The sequence below is a fragment of the Cyprinodon tularosa genome, unplaced genomic scaffold, assembly GCF_016077235.1.
Source record: "Cyprinodon tularosa strain WSP-4 unplaced genomic scaffold, ASM1607723v1 ctg25, whole genome shotgun sequence".
Taxonomy (NCBI): Eukaryota; Metazoa; Chordata; class Actinopteri; order Cyprinodontiformes; family Cyprinodontidae; genus Cyprinodon; species Cyprinodon tularosa.
In genome coordinates, this window is record NW_024038928.1 from 636,242 (window position 1) to 652,755 (window position 16,514).

The following is a 16,514-nucleotide window of genomic DNA, read 5'->3' on the forward strand; positions in this document are numbered from 1 at the left end:
GGAACCCTCGGATTTAAATTTCCATTCTGACACATAGAAGTCTCTAAGTGTCTCCTTTAGATAGGATTTAAACCAGTCCAGTGCTGTACCAGAAAGGCCAACCCAGTTTTCCAGATGCTCTAATAAATTTGTATGAAATGCAGCACTGTGGTTCTTCAAGAGTCTGAATTTATGTCATTGAACACCGTAATTAGGGCAGTCTCTGTAGTTGTAGTTAGCACAGAAACCTGCCCATAAGACATCAAACAGCTGGTCTTTTGTAAGGCTGTATATAACTGTTGAAACACAACTTTTCAATAATCTTACTGGTGAAGGGGAGGTTTGAGATGGGCCTGTAGTTCCGCAGAACCAATTTGTCCAAGCTTCTCTTTTTCAACAACGGTTTGATATTTGCTGTTTTTAGGGGAGGGGGGGGGGACACACCCAACATAAAGGTGTGTTTATGATTTGAATCAAATCAGACTCTAAAACAGGTCAAACCTTCTTAATAAAACCTGCGTTAAAACATCAAGACAGCAGGAAGAGGAGCTTAGTTTAGCTTAAAAAGGTTTCTTCTAATCTTTTGCAGTTTATTTGGCATAATTAGGGGATTTTATCAGAGTTTAACTGTTGACAGTTTTGGTCCTGGATTAGACATTGATGTACAGACTGCTTTTTTAATACCTTGTATTTTCTCAGTCAAGAGCTTTGAAAATTCATTGCAGGCCTTTTTAGATTGGAGTTGATTGACCACAGAGACAGGACTGTTTGTTAACCTGTCAGCATACACTTTTAGTATTGGATGTTTTTTTTTATCTGATGTGGGATTTAATCTAAAGGGGTGAAAACGGCCTTAATTTACCAGGAAGTCCATGACTTCTCAATCTGCTAGTCCAAAGTGGTCTGATATCAGATAGATGATGAAAGAATTTTTTTAGAAACAAATTTTTTTTTTCTGACTTTTGAATGAGAAAAAATCTCCGGTGTGTTGAATGTCTACAGGAATTGACAGCCCGCCCCCACCCCCCACACACACAATACGTCAGCAGCGTCAGATCTTTGGTCCTATTATCCCAATCTGCTTTTCTTTCCTGAAATTCCTGCTGCTTTCCTGAATCATACATTTTACGCTTCCAGTTGGGTCAATACAGGTCAGTTTATTCATTTGTTGTTTTTTTTTATACAGAAAGAGAAACGTTCAAAATGATGAGCTGAAAATCTAGTTTCTGGTTTCATTAAGTGACATTAAATACATCTTTGGCAGCGGAGGAAACAGGCTCCGCCTCCTGATCTACCCAGACATCCACAACACCACAATACAGATTACAAAACATTCAGTTGCACTAAAATAGAAAACTGTACATCGCAAAGTTCTATCTGGTATGTTCAGACAGGAAGTAACAAACAGGAAGTAGCAAGACACTGACATCAAACAGGTAGTGATGTTACTCTTTCAGGGATGAATAGGAAGTGATGTCATAAAAAACAAAACAAAAGGAGACTTCATTGTCAGGGAGGTGAACTCGAGTCAAGAAGCGATCAATTAGATGGCACTTCCTGTACATCAGAGCCAATGGAGGAGTTTGCAAAAATGAGGGCTCAATTGGTGAAGATAGAGGCGAGCTCTGTGGGCGGAGCCTACATGTTCCTGTGGAGGAACCAGATCTCGTTCCGGCGCCGCGGCGCCGCAGGGTTGTCGTACGCAGCCACCATGTAGCGGTTGCGGTGGAAGCCATCGCTGACGCCGAGGAGCTCCCAAAGGAGGCGGATCTGCGAGCTCACAGTCTGCTCTGTGGTCGTCCCATAGAACGTCCTGCAGCCAATCAGAGCCAGAGAGCAGTCAGGTGACGGGAAGCTGATCTAAAGCTCAAATCTCAGCTGGAGGGGGAGGGGCCTCACCTTGCGATTACTCTGAATGGTTCCCTGTGGGTGATGGTGATGTCAGAGTCCGAGGATTGCGGCACATTACTCTGGAATCTGGCAGGAAGGAAGAATGCCGTCTCAACTTTCTTCTCAAACGTCTCACAGTCCTGCATCTGAATGCTGCTGACGACTGGTACAGTCATCCCCAGGTACTGACCTGTGGACCACCATCAAGAGGCTCTGTGATGTCTTCCCAAACGCTGCGCTGTGAGTTAGTGGGCGGGGCCTTACCTGAAGAGTTCTCCTTGCAGATGAAGCGCATTAGCTTCATGAAAGCCAGCGAGATGCTCTGCTCGTACAGCTCCTCCCCGCGAGTCACGCTGACCCAGTTCCCTGCTGGGTAGATCCGCTCCTCGTACAGAACCTCGCCCATCTGGACCAAAAGCAGGGATGCAGACAGACCTCAGAGGGATGCATCCCCATGGTAACAGCAAAGCAAGCCGAACAGACTTTTGACCCATTAGTTTTACAAGATCCAGATTTGTTCTTGTTCTGATGCAGTAGTGATAACCAGAGGTTAGCCGCTGGTTTGGACTACAGGTGTTAGACAGAACTTAGAACTGTGGTTCTGTTGAGCTACCTTCTCATGGCGGGAGAGGACGCCGAAGGGGAGGGGCTCCGTCTGCTGGCTGTTTCGGGTCATTTCCTGGATGGGTCCGGTCATCTCTGGAACACGGTACCAAAAAAGTGAGAAACATTGGGTTCTGATTGGAGCAGCAGCATGTAGTCCTGATCCCTCACCTGCAGGAACCGACACCTGGTGGGTGCTGGCCACAGCCTGCCAGTGGCTCAGCAGCCGGTCTTGCTCCTCTTCGGCCATAGGCTCAGGGGCATCACTGATGTCATCATCCAGCTGCTCGTCATCTAAACCCTCGAGGTCCTCCAACGAGATCAAGGCCATCCTGCAGGCGATGTCGTTTAGGAAACTGGCTCTTTGGACCTGACAGACCATCAGAGAGCAGGAGAAACACTATGGATAATTCTGAAAGAGAATCCCCTCCTGACCAGCAGGGGGTGTGGGTGGTTTTGGAATTATTTGGATTATTTCTAATATTTGTAAGTTTTTCTTTTGTTTCTTTTTTTTTAGAACTGTGGAGACATTTCTAGAGGTAAAGCAATCAGGGACAGGGCCGGTACTGTTTTTTTTTAAGAGCCTGAAAGTCGAGATATACCAGATAAACATTGTTTTACTAAATGAAAACTGTATTATATACTATGGGTATTTGTTTCAGACTTTATTTATGCTGTAATTGATGGGAACTTAAATAAAATCCTTGTTTGTACCACAAGTTTGGCCAATAAACTCGTTTGTGGTCTGTGCTCAGGGGCGGGGACAGCAAAATTGCGTCCCTTCTAGGCGTGCGCATCGTCGTTCAATGCTGCAAGTATAAACCAAGCTTCAAGATAAGATGTTCAAATATCAGTCATACAGGATGAGAGAGAATAAACAAGACAGTCCTTCTTAAACATTTTAATGGCCAACAGAGATTAACTGGTGCTTTTAGGTCTTGGGTTTATCCTTCTCTGATGATTCTCAGATCTTAAACAAGTAAACATCTGAACCAGTTTCAGAAATAACTGCCCTTCTTCTCTGAGTAGGAAGTAGATCCTATGATACTTTTTACTCTTTTTTTTTTTTTTTTGCTTCAGAAGAGCAGAAATTAATAAGGTACCTTATTAAGAGGAGTTTTTCCTCTCCACTGTCGCTACAAGCATGCTTAGTGTGAGTGATTGTATTTGAGTCAATGAGTCGATGCAATCAACTGGTTTTCCTTAGAAAACTTTTATTCAATTTGATTGTATGATCTGGTTGAACTGTAAAGTACCTTGAGATGACTTGTGTTGTGAATCTGGCGCTATAGAAATAAACTGAATTGAATTGAATTAAACTTAGCATCAAATCACAAGCAGATAAAAAGCCCTCATCAATGGATACGGATAACATGATTCACCATGGCAACAGGACAGAAGGCTCAGTTTGTGGCAACACCCCCAGGGCAGAGGGAATGAAAGGAAAGTAGTTGTAGTTATTCAGGAATTGCTGTTTTCTTATCGGTTAAAGGGAGCGAATAGTTGGCGTTTCTTCCAAACTTTTGTCTCAGATTTTTCCGTTCTGGACACAATGGTTTTATGTGTGCATTAAATCCATGTGTAGGTTCAACATAACAAGCAGCAATTAAAGATGTAATCCCCCAAATGTAATGTGTAGCAGGCCATCTTCTTCTGCCATAATTTCGTACTTTGGGCTAAGGATGTCTTGATCCGATATTAATATTGGCAATCAGTCAAATATCCGCGAAAAAATACAAAAAAAATTATATCACAATATATTGGCCTGCCTCTAAAATAAAACATGTTTGTTTTTAAAATGTTTTTCGTAATTCAGTATTTTTTAAGTTTCCAGGTTCCTGGTGTGTATATGCATGCCTCAGATAATGAATTCAAGCCTACATTACCGTGTTAACATGCCTTTCAATCGTTCCTGTACATTCATTTCAAACTAAACTTTGCTTTAAACTGTTGTGTGCTTGGAAAAATATAAATTGTAATGTTAAAAATCTAAAAAAAACAAACTTGACAGGTTAAAAACTTAAGATAAATCACAAGATAGAAGTCAATGTCACAATGTCACTTATTTTAGAGTCACAGTATGTTTATAAGATAATACTATTAATATAATGTGACTTTTCTAGAGAATCAATATACAGTTATTTTATACAGGGTTTCCACAGTCTGACATCATTTCAGAATTCCCTGACTTTTAACTGACTCAGGATTAGTTTGACAAAATAAATGCAGCAACAAGACAATAAAAATAACATAACAGGTCACCAATTTAACATGTTTAGCTCTATAACATTTAAATGCACCTCTCCAATGTCTGAGACAGAAAAAATTAATGAAAATTTTTTAATGTATGACCACTGTACAGAAGACTGCCATATGATAGCGCTTTCTAGCTTGTTTGTCGTTTTGGTAACTACATCAAAATTACCGCTAGGTTGACAAAAATCACGCCATCTGGCGGAAAATCTCGCGGCTTTTTCAAATCACGCGAGAATGTGTACAAAACAACAAAAATGGCACCGGCTGGGTCGTTTTCAGCTAATGTCGGTGATTTTAAAGTAATTTTGAGTGATAAATATTTTTTTTTGCGATCACTGCACTTGCCCGGTGGGCAAATGCAATGAAATTTGTACTCTCCCGACAATAAAAAGTACTTACCCCGGGCGATCGGGCAATGGTTAACATCGAGCCCTGGAGCTGCTGTATTAGTATCAGAAATGACATTGAGTCTACATTAGACGTAACAGTAACATTGAAATGCTGATAAATCTTATTTAATACTGAAAATATTCAAATCAGCTGTCTTTATAAAGACAGAATTGTAGAAGTTATTCCTTTAGAAAAGATAAAACATCTAATTGCATTTTAATCATTCTCTCATGAGAGTGATATCTTCAGACTATTTGTTATTCAACCTCAACAGGTTCTTCCAGAAAAGGAAACACTATTCCAAACACTTCCTTGTTTAGATCTAAGCTAAAAAGTAGTAGTTAATAACCAAATAATCCTGCTATTGAGCAGATAATTTATAGTCATAAACTTATTCACGGTAATTGCATCCTAGAAAAGCCAGAGTAAGCAGGAACTGATCCCACAACTTACACTGGATCCCTACTAACCCTGCTTTATGAAATGGGCCCCTGGACCAGATATGAATCTGCTTTTTTTTAGTTCTGCAGGGGTTATCAAACCTGCATTAAGCAATAATAAAATACCATCTGATGAAAATTGATTGAGTGTTGGAGAAGTAATGGATCAGATTATACTGTGCAACTATTTGTAGTTCTTATGTTTTATTGTAAGAAAAACAGGTTACAAAGAGTAAATATTAAATTTCAGTTTGAGTTTTACTTATTCAATATACAATAAAACAGCAGATATAAAGATAACAATAAATGATAAAAATAGAACAACAAAATAAGAACACAAGTTTAAATCAGATCAATGTTGCTAATCAAAGTGCAAAGTAGTTGATTAGATTAACCTTTAAGCAAATTAAGAGACTCACAAAACATTTCAAATAACAATTTGGCTTGTTAAGAAAGAAAAAAAAAAACAATTTGGCTTGTTTATTTCCGGATTCTGAGGTCCTTAAAAGCCCCGCCCACAGAACACTATGTCCTGCCAGCACCAGTTAATCTATAACACCGGTCCAAACCCGACCGGAGCCGAGTCCGCGTTGCTACTGTCCACAGTTAGCATGGCGCGCGCCATATGTTAGCAGTTGGTTTGGTGACCCGCTGCTCCAAGCCGGACCATCGTCCGGTTCGGCCCCAGGTGGATTGTCTTACCGGGTTCTAGTCGAACCTCGAGTTCGGAGCTTCTACGGTGTGAACAAATCTGAGTCTTCTTTTCTTCTTCCGGCTGTATGTTTGATCCAAGCCTTTCAAAATAAAAACAGCGGTGACGTCACCGATTTCAGGGCACGAGTGGAACAGAGTCCTGTGAAGGCCATTTACAGAACGCAGACAAAACAGAACCAAAGACGTGACTTTAAAAAAAGATAAAGCGGGCTCATAAAGATTAAGTTAACAAAGAAAAAAACACAATCAGGGGAAACAGCCTTTAACATTGGTCAGAAAGTCCTGAATAAATAATATATAATATAAAAAACACTGGTAGTTTGTATTGCCTCTTGGTTCAGAGAGCCTTCAGATAAGATTCTAATTACTGCACATGCACTTAGAATTTGGACAGAATAATTGGTTGTCTAAAAACGTGAAAAATGTGTTTTACTATTTCAAAGTAAATCCTTACTAAGATTTCTATTCACAAAGGTTCAACTGATTGATTATATTGATCTCACAATGGAGAAATTTACTCGTTACATCAGCTCAGATAGTCAAAGGAGAATAATGAGCAAAAAGAAGAAAAAGATGCATGGGATATATATATACACTGTATACAGTGTATCACATATCACAGCTTTTTTATAGTTTTATCATTATACAGTGTTACTGCACAGGGTGTTTACATGTTTATTTATATAGATGGATATTTATTTATATAATTATTTCACTGGGTGTCAAATGTAGAAAAACAGGTTATTGTAAAGGGTATTAAATGGTAAATTGCACATTATATATTGTGCAAGTTATTGCTGTTGTAGTATTGCATTGTAGAGTCTGGTTGCAGCAGGGATAAATTACCTGCGGTAGCGCTCCTTTTTACAAACATGGTGTAAAAGTCTTTCACTAAAGGAGCTGCTCAGCTCCTCTACAGTCTGGTGCAGGGGGTAAGACATGTTGTCCATGATGGACGTAGGCTTGGACACACCTTACTTTCAACCACTTCTCCCACCGAGTCCAGAGTGCAGCCCAGGACATAAGTGGCATTTCTCACCAGTTTGTTCAGTCTCTTTCTGTTCTGCCCTGCACTGCCAGGGGCCCAGCAGACATTGTAGAGGAGGGCTGATGCCACCACATAGCCATAGAAGGTTTTAAGCGGGGGCCTGCTCACTCCAAAGGACCTCAGCCTCCTCAGGATGTAGAGGCGGCTCTGGCCCTTCTTATACAGGGTGTCTGTGTTATGCGTCCTGTCCAGTTTATTACTGACGTGAACACCTGGGTATCCGAAACTCTCCACAGTTTCTATGTCCTGCCCCTGGATGTTCACGGGGGAGTGAGGTGGAGATCTTCTCCTGAAGTCGATCACCATCTCTTTGGTCTTACTGGTGTTAGGTAGCTCTTCTCACAACAGTCCACAAAGTTCATGATGACCGATTGATACTCCAGCTCATTCCCCTCAGAAACACAACCTACAATGGCTGAGTCATTGGAGCACTTCTGGAGGTAGCAGTTATATGTTATAGGTGAAGTCCAAGGTGTAAAGGGTGAGGAGGAACTTTGTCCAGAAGTTCTTGGAGTCAGAGGCTCTACACAAAAAAAACAGAAAAAAAAGAACACCATAGAACATCATCCTTTATAAATGGAAAATTGAAATAAACACATACTTACTATAGACTTTGGTTAGTAACTGATTTTTTCTTAGATTAAAAATTTTAATAATGTTTTTTTATTATATTTTTTTAATTTAAAGAGTAACACAAAATTGCTAGATTTAAAATGTCTATAAAGAAATTCTACATCAACCAAATGCTGTTCTGAGGGTTCAAGAAGATCCAGTTTACAGTAGTTACATTTCTCCTCCATGGGGTGGCGCCATTCAACCAGAAGTTCCGGTTGAACTCCCTCTGCCAGGAATCCAAGTTTCTGTCTGATAGTTTGTTCTCTGGCTCAGAATGAGAAAGCCCTCCCCCGACTGTTCAACCAATCAGCAGCATCTGTTTAGAGCTGGATGAAATGTCTCTAAAGGTGGGAGACCTGTCCACCCTGACAGGTCCCCAGTCCTTCTTATGGACACACAGAGACATATAACAATATTACACAAACTCACACCTAAAGACACTTTGGCGAGACCAGTGGATCCAGGACCCAGTTGGTCCTGGATCAGTTCCACACCCTAAAATAAAGCTAGTTGGCTCATTTTACTTTTATAGCACTGTTAGCTTAAAAATGTCAATAAATACAAATTTATAACGACAGCAGACATTTACAAGAGAAAAAAACTGCAGTTAATAGCAAGAACAGAAGCAACAACGTTGGTAATATGAGGGTTCTAAAGTCTATTGCCAACTGGGAGGAAGAATCTGTGACGGCGCACCTTGGTGACCCTAGGAGCCTGTCATTGAAGAAGCTTTTTTTTTTCCTGGAAGTTCCTCAACAGAACCTTTCAGTCTGGTTCCTCTGTTCCATCAAGTCCCTAAAGCTACAGTTACCGGATCAAGAACTGGTCCTTAGCTCCATGTTTGTCTTGGTCATTCTCAGTCAGGGCACCCCTTCACTCCTTACAGAACCAGTCATTACGCTGCCTGGTTAAATTATCAGAATCAGGCGCTGACCTACAAAGATAAGGAGGACTTATTTTTAAACAAATCATTTCACAATTATCAGGCTTGTTACAGGTGGTCTACCAACACCTCCCAGCCTGACACATACTAGAATCATTATTTCTGATTACTGTTTTCATGCTGAAGGTCAATCACTGGTGAAACAGCTTTTCTTTCCAGCTGGTCTCCTTCTTTGAGCCTCTGTTGTTTAGAGACATGCTGCTGCCTTTGCATCTCAAAGCTCATCAGCTTTAATAATTTCTCCTTCAGTTTCTGCTCGGCTTTGATTCGTTCTCCCTCAAAATGTTCCTAAGAAAATGTATTTCAGTTGATCGGTTCATTTTTCTAATCAGTTTTAGGTTAATTCTGCTCAGTGCAATTTACCTCCAAGCCATTTAGCTGCACTGCTGAGTCTTTTGTTTGTTTATTACCAAATGAATAAATAAAACCTTCTAAGTTGTTTGTTGTTCTGAAGGTTTCTGAGTCTGGTCCTTGATCTGTCCTTAAATTCATGACCTTTTCTGTTTACGTGTTCCCAAAAAACAGCCTTTGCTCTGAAGCTGGACAGTAAACAGCAGCATTCAGAGGTCAGAGGTCATTTCCTCCATGCTGCAGCAGGAGGAATCGGACCAGCGACCTGAGCTCAGGGCGGCATGTGGAGATTTTAGCCTTTCAAACCATCCAGCTGTGTTTTCAGTGAGGAGAAACGCAGCATGTTTAAATTTTCATCAGATGCTTCCCTCTGAGAGCAGCATGAATAATTCAGGTGGCGTTCAGGTCGACTCTGCAGAGCTCAGCGCTCGCATCATCCTGCAGAGTCCACCTCAGCTTCACATGACGAGCTGCAGAATGCTGCGCGCTGCAGGGCTCTGATCCACTCTGCTCAGAAGGTTTGCTTTTGATCGGCCCAACATGCATTATGGTTATTTTACCAATCCTATTAATCCAGAACCATTGATACCAGAAATCCAAAGACCTTTACACAACATTAAATAACAGACGTTGTGTTAAAATACAGATATTGATAGAATACAGATATTGAAGGATTAAAAGAACTAAACGTCTCAAACAATTTATTTGATTCTTTGACCCAAACTGCTGTGAAGCAAAATCTCCAGCTTTAAAATGAACCTTCAGTTTTTTTTAAGCTATTGATCCACATATTAGAAGCAGGGAAACTATAAGCTGCTTAAGCTGGTTCAACTTCTGGCGCCGAGTCAACAGGTCTCATAGGAACTACATGGTTCCTTCCTCACCAGTAACCATGGCAGTGATTTAAGAAGCGGCTTCTGTTCTGTCCTGTTTGGACAGGAAAGCTTTTATTTTGGTGATGTCTTTAAAGATGGAGGCAGATTTAGAAATAGACCAGAGTCCAAAGAGACACCCAGGTTTCTCATCTCCTTTTCAGTATTTAGTCCCACTGTGTCCAGTGGTGAGCTGATGATTATCCTCACATTATTCACACATAAACTGATGATTTCTGTGCTTTCTGGAGGATGTTCTGACTGACCCACTCATTGATATCATTGAGTGGACCAGGGTCAAGCAGTGACATGCAGATGAAAATGTGTGCATCATCAACAAACAATAGGAGACAATGGGCCGGATTTATCAAAGGTTTGCGTGTATTAAAACGTGAGCTATTTCACTGCGCACGCTAAAAAATGTACAAACTGATCTATCAACAGCGTGCTAAAAGGATTTGGTCTTTAAAACGTGCTAAATAGCACCTCTTATCCATTTAGTTCTGCAATGAATATTCAATATAGGGCGTTTACACGCAAAAGTGCGTCTTGTGGGAGGAGAACATGCAAATATATTAATTTAGCACTCGCAAAGTGATTTATCAAACCTGAAAGCAATTTTGCTAACGGTATCTGACTCTATATTTAACACGTTTCAAAAGAAGGTGCAAATGGTCTGTATGCGTAATTGCGCACACATGGCAGCGGTTATTGTCGCAAGAAGGAGAAATCGAAATGAAGCAAGGAGACGCAGAGAACGCATTTTTTCACTCCGTGTGAATATTTTTGCAATGAACGAGGAAACGATCATCAAAACATATCGTTTATCCAGCATTGCCATTTTGGAGCTGTTGGGGGAACTCCGAATGGATTTGGAGCCAGCCACAAGGAGGACCCACGCAATACCAGATATCACGAAACTCCTTGCAACATTGCACTTTTTTGCATCTGGGATCTCCCAATCTCGTTTTTCAGAAGTGCTGTCCGACGTTCTAAATGCCATGTCGCCCTGACGCCCTACCGGAGAACCCCGACACCCTGCGCCTGTGGAGCAACATGCCAATGCAGTCATCTTATCCACAGTCACTTCTTGTGAGCCATTTGGTATGTGCATTTTTCTACAGGCCGATACAAAACACCTGTTTTTTTTGTTTGTGTGTTTTTTTCTTACTGCGGTGAAGTAGAAATTCAGCCACATACCACCTTAGGGAATAAAGGTTGCCAAAGTTTATATATATATATATATATATATATATATATTTTTTTTTTTTTTTTGGAGGGGGTGGTGTCACTGTAAGATTAAAATTTCTTAATGCACTAGTTTGCACAAACTACAAACTACTTTGCCGCAAACCACAAAACGCGCAAAACCATCATTTAAATAGGGCGTCTCCAACAGTTTTGCGCCTGCCACCAGTTACGCAATCGCTCTTGTTAAATCACCCGCAAACCATGGTTCAGCCCCTCGCGCAAAATTCCACTTTGCAAGCGCAAATTACTGCACGCAAAATTGGATCTTGATAAATCCGGCCCAATGTGTATTACTGTAAATATTTATATCAAAGTATTCCTATATGTTGTTTTTCCATATTTGTTATAATGTGTGTGCTACTGGCTGTCAACAGAGTTTTAGAGAACATCGTGGATCTGTTTTGTGTTTCCAAAGAGCAAAGGAACTGCACACAGATGGCAGGAGAGGATGAGAATATTAATCAGGATATTTCATTTATAAGAAGACTGAAAAGCTTTTGGTATCCAGAGGTCATCGTTTCAATTTCCAGAAGCAACATAATTTATAAAATATGTCGCTAAATCAGATTCTGTTATTTTACAAGAGGCAACATACAAGTTTTAAAATTTACAAAAAGGAATAGGAAAACAGATTGCCTGCAGAAGTCCTCGAAAAATATGGAGTGAATTTTGTTCCATTAATGTTACAAGCAAAGAACATGTTTTGTAAATGGAACATTGGAACCAGAAATTAAACTTTAAAAGAGATCTTAATCAAAAAGTTTTGAGAGTAAATTTGCTCTTTCTTAGATTTTTTTTTTCTATAATTCATTTGTTTCTTTTATTTCCCCAAATTTTATCTTTACAAGTTTCTGTTGTTTAGATCATGTTCTATTCATTTCAAGCCCAATACAAAGATTGTTGCTATGCAGACAGAAATAAAAACGTCTTCCCTCGCTCTAGAGAAAAACCTGAACCCCTGAAATGAAGAGAATCTGATCTGTGAAAAAAATAAGAAAAGACTGCAATATTTAAAATGAATCCTAAAAAGTATAAGTATAATAAGTATAAAATTAAATAAAAAAATAAAAATTTCATAAAATTAAATACAGAAATACAATAGAAAAAATTATGGTTTTAAAAAATAAACTGGGAATGTTTTTTTTCTATTTGTGGATTGTTTTCTTTTTAAATTTACAAAATGTGTCTTTTACAAAAATAATTGATAAGAAATCACTCCATAAAACATACATTGTTTTACAACTGTATAAAGAAATAGAAGAGGGAAGATTTTAGTTTTAATTCCTTCTGCCAATGGAAGAAGCTTTTCCAGACTGAGCAAAATGGAGCATTGCAATTTTGTCTATCCAAAATACATTTTTATGACAGATGATATGCTTCTATTTATTTTTTTTTTTTCATTTTTAGAAGTCCAATTATGCTGACCCATTCACTGACAGTACTGTCTCTCCTGTCTGGTTATTGCTCCCATTCCTCTTATTCTCCCATGTAGATATTATCAAGTTTAGGTCTGATAAATCGTCCTGAGGTTGCTAAATTTTTATATTTGTTATTCCAGTATCTTGCACGTTCTCACGATCAGCACATGTTCTGCAAAACACACCATATCTTTGCTCCTGCTGTTTTCCTCTGCTTACAGATGCAATCTCATGTGCACTTGGTTAGTAGGTTAGCTCTGCACACTCTACACCTTAGAAAAATGAAATCTTCTTGATCAGGGTGTTAGATCTTCATATATAAACAGAAAAGACAGATTTGTGTTGTGAAAATTGAAATTTGTATTTGTTGGGGCAGTAAGCGTCTTGCATACCTTTGCTTTTTGGCTGGTATAGTTCATGATAAAATGGATTAATACAAGAATGAATGATCAAATTTTGCTCAGAGAGCTAAAAACCCAGCTACTAAAATCCAATAAGGAGATAAAAACAGAGACTTTTGACACAGATATCACAGAATCACCACACTGTTATCCTATAGGAGAAAGGATACCCCATAGTCTCACACAGGCTGGTACTATGGAATCAAATGCAATGATGACCAAGCACTTATGGACATTGGCTACCGCTATAGAGCTGCACCTGATGTGCACCAATACAGGGGAAGAGGTTGTGAGCTCAGCAGAATCACGGCTAGGGGCTAAAGCCATGAAGGATAAAATGGACATGCTAATAGAGAACGGCACTTTGACCCAAACCACATTAGCGGACAGCCAACAAGTAGTTAAAGGCGCACGTGTGTTTAATGTCCCACAGCCCTGCAGGGACGATATATAGCTCCAAGTCTATGGCTAAAGGCTGGAGCCATGATGCTGACTGTGATTATTATCAAAACTGCTGGAAGGAAGGAAGGAAGGAAGGAAGGAAGGAAGGAAGGAAGGAAGGAAGGAAGGAAGGAAGGAAGGAAAGGAAAGGAGGTAGGAAGGAAAGGAAAAAAGGAAGGAAGGGAGGGAGGGAGGGAGGGAGGGAGGGAGGGAGGGAGGGAGGGAGGGAGGGAGGGAGGGAGGGAGGAAGGAAGGAAGGAAGGAAGGGAGGGAGGGAGGGAGGGAGGGAGGGAGGGAGGGAGGGAGGAAGGAAGGAAGGAAGGAAGGAAGGAAGGAAGGAAGGAAGGAAGGAAGGAAGGAAGGAAGGAAGGAAAAAAGTGAGCTAGGAAAAAGGAAGGAGGGAAGTAAGGAAATCAACTCAGAACTCAGAAATCAAGTATCTAGGACTAATACTTGACTTACAATTGAAATTTGACAGCCATGTAAAAAAGTGTCCAGAGTGACAAAAGCAAACTTGTACACTTTCAAACTGATTAGAGATTCCCTACCGTTTCACGCTGCTCACAGTTTTGTGCACTCCATGATCTTTTCACATCTAAGTTACTGCATTAGTTCTTGGTCACAGGCCACAAGCACTACTATCAAGCCTCTTCAGATGATCTATAATAGAGCTATAAAAATCTTAGATAAAAAACCAATCAGGTCCCATCACTGTGTTAGTCTGAACAATTTAAAAATGCTGAATTTCGAAAACTTTGTGAAATTTGTTCAGTTAAAACTGGTATATAAATGCTTGCATGATAAGGCCCCTAAGGTTTTGAGTGACTGTGTAGTTCCTCTCAGAGCTGTGGGCTCAGTCACAAGAGGAGCCCACAGTGGAAACTTTCAAGTTCCCAGACGCAAAACCTCTTTCGGTCAATCAGCTTTCATTGTACAAGGCACCAAAACATGGAACACATTACCTGCAGAACTGAAGGGAGAGTCAAACTGGGTCCTTTTTAAACATAAACTTAAAGACTTTTTATTGAGAGGTCAGTCATGTGAACATTAATAACCTAACTGACCTGATTTTATTTCTGTGATGTTTTAATGTGTAATTTGCTCTGTTGTTCTTGTGTACAGTCACTGTGTTTGTGTAAAAGCCTAACTGGGGACAGACATTGAGAATTAGCCTTAGCTAAAATGTAGTAGTGTGTGACATGATGCATGAAACATACTTGTCCCTATCAAATAAACGAATAAATAAATAAAAAATAAGGAAGGGGCAATGGTGGCCTAGTGCTTAGAGCTTGGAAACTTGGTTGTGAGTTCCCACAGATGGTCAAAAGACCGTTAACCCCACACTGCTCCCCAGGCGCCGCAAATGGCAGCCCACTACTCCCCAAGGGAATGGTTTAAATGCTGAGAGGGAATTTTGTTGCTCTGTACTTGTGACAGTGTGATGACAATAAAACGCTGGAAGGAAGGAAGGAAGGAAGGAAGGAAGGAAGGAAGGAAGGAAGGAAGGAAGGAAGGAAGGAAGGAAGGAAGGAAGGAAGGAAGGAAGGAAGGAAGGAAGACTTATTTATTAGTTGTTCTTGGAAAGTATAATTTTGTTACAATGTTCTAGGTTCTTTCTGGTCCAGAGGGTCGATAAGTGAAGGTTCTAGCTGTTCTGTTGGACCAAACAGCAGTTAAAAACATGGCTGCCATGGTCTCAGATGGAGATCAGGAGGAGGTACCATCGGATGACTCTCTGGTTCTGCTGAGGGACTTCATGTCCATGTAGGTGATGGACATGGACATGGTGAAGGATGGCATGTGAACCTCAGACTTGTTTCATCGTTGGACGTCTGTTTGAGGCACCAGAGGTCGAAGAAACACATCAGGTGGAAAGGCTGTGGCCGGTACCATCAACCATATTGGTCCGTGCATCCACCTTTCTGAGGTGCTGTGGTAGTGTGGCAGGTTGCCATGGCAACTCCCTAAAACACTACCAGGTTTGAGTGTAGAAGTGCTGCCCCTGCTGCCTTACCAGGAAAGTTCTGTCCAGGTTGGTGACCTTGATGCAGGAGGCTTTGCAGTACTGTTCTGGACACCATCAGCAGAACGGACCTCTGGGAGCTCAGTGTTGGCTCAACACCGCTGTCTTCCTGTCACAGCGGATCAATACGCTCATTATCAATAATCAGCTGCTGAGGAGGAAGAGGAGCGACCTGCATCTCATTTCAGCATCAGAACCAACGTCCTCCGAAGCTCATCTTAACACTGCTGTTCGAAACTACAGCAAAATTCTGCCGTGTTCTGGTGTCATTAACAAAGCTGCAAGACAGACAGACAGGGACAGGCGGGTGGACAGAGAGGAAGACAGACAGCTGACAAGAGTAAATTCATCAGGGAATATTCATTTTCAGCTACGTGAATCACCATGGTAACTGGTGTCTATCACTGATTACATTAAACACATCCCAGTTAACTGTGGGACTTTTGATTTGAAAGCGCCACAGGAAGTGACCAGGAGCTGTTATAGTTGGGTCCAGTTTCACACCTTATGCTGACCTCCATGATGTCGCTGCTTCAGCATTTCATTGCAGCGAGGATATTCACACCTCAGAGGGAGTGGCGCTCTGCAGCCCCTCTGACTGAGTGGTAATTATCCCCCCATACACATACACACACTGACTCAGGGCCCCCCACCTGACTCCCCTCAACCCTGTTCAAGGTGAGCCAGAGGCCTTGATCCGGCCAATCAATACAAGCTGATGGAGCTTCAGGATGTGATCAATAACTTTCATAAGGAGGAGGATGGAGGGGGTTGGGCAGCGTCTCCCTCGGTCAGTCAGAACTTGGCTCACATCTAGCCTCCATCTATACCAGGGGTTCCAGAGTGGGGTTGGGACCCCTGGGGATTTGGCAGACACCA

The 16,514-nt window shown here is 41.0% G+C and overlaps 1 protein-coding gene across 2 annotated transcripts; it reads right to left on the reverse strand.

The window, feature by feature from the left end:
* Positions 1-1,116: 1,116 nt before the first annotated feature.
* On the reverse strand, positions 1,117-6,410 carry soul4 (heme-binding protein soul4). 2 transcript variants are annotated; one of them, XM_038288283.1, is made up of 6 exons: positions 6,261-6,410; positions 2,644-2,842; positions 2,483-2,568; positions 2,134-2,275; positions 1,879-2,059; positions 1,117-1,792 (listed from the first exon to the last, which is right to left on the reverse strand). In XM_038288283.1, the coding sequence occupies exons 2-6, from the start codon at positions 2,801-2,803 to the stop codon at positions 1,618-1,620; spliced, it is 744 nt and encodes a 247-aa protein (XP_038144211.1). In that variant the 5' UTR covers positions 2,804-2,842; positions 6,261-6,410; the 3' UTR covers positions 1,117-1,617. The 2 variants fall into 2 exon arrangements, with proteins under 2 accessions (XP_038144211.1, XP_038144210.1); XM_038288282.1 differs by lacking the exon at positions 6,261-6,410 and having other exon boundaries at positions 2,644-2,869.
* Positions 6,411-16,514: the final 10,104 nt, after the last annotated feature.

Excerpts from the sequence above, each read along its gene's own strand:
- soul4 (XM_038288282.1), bottom strand. The coding sequence starts at position 2,854 with ATGGTCTGTCAGGTCCAAAGAGCCAGTTTCCTAAACGACATCGCCTGC. Across the intron at positions 2,569-2,643 it reads CCAGGTGTCGGTTCCTGCAG|AGATGACCGGACCCATCCAG; the intron begins GTGAGGGATCAG and ends ACCGTGTTCCAG. Across the intron at positions 2,060-2,133 it reads CTGCAAGGAGAACTCTTCAG|GTCAGTACCTGGGGATGACT; the intron begins GTAAGGCCCCGC and ends GGTGGTCCACAG.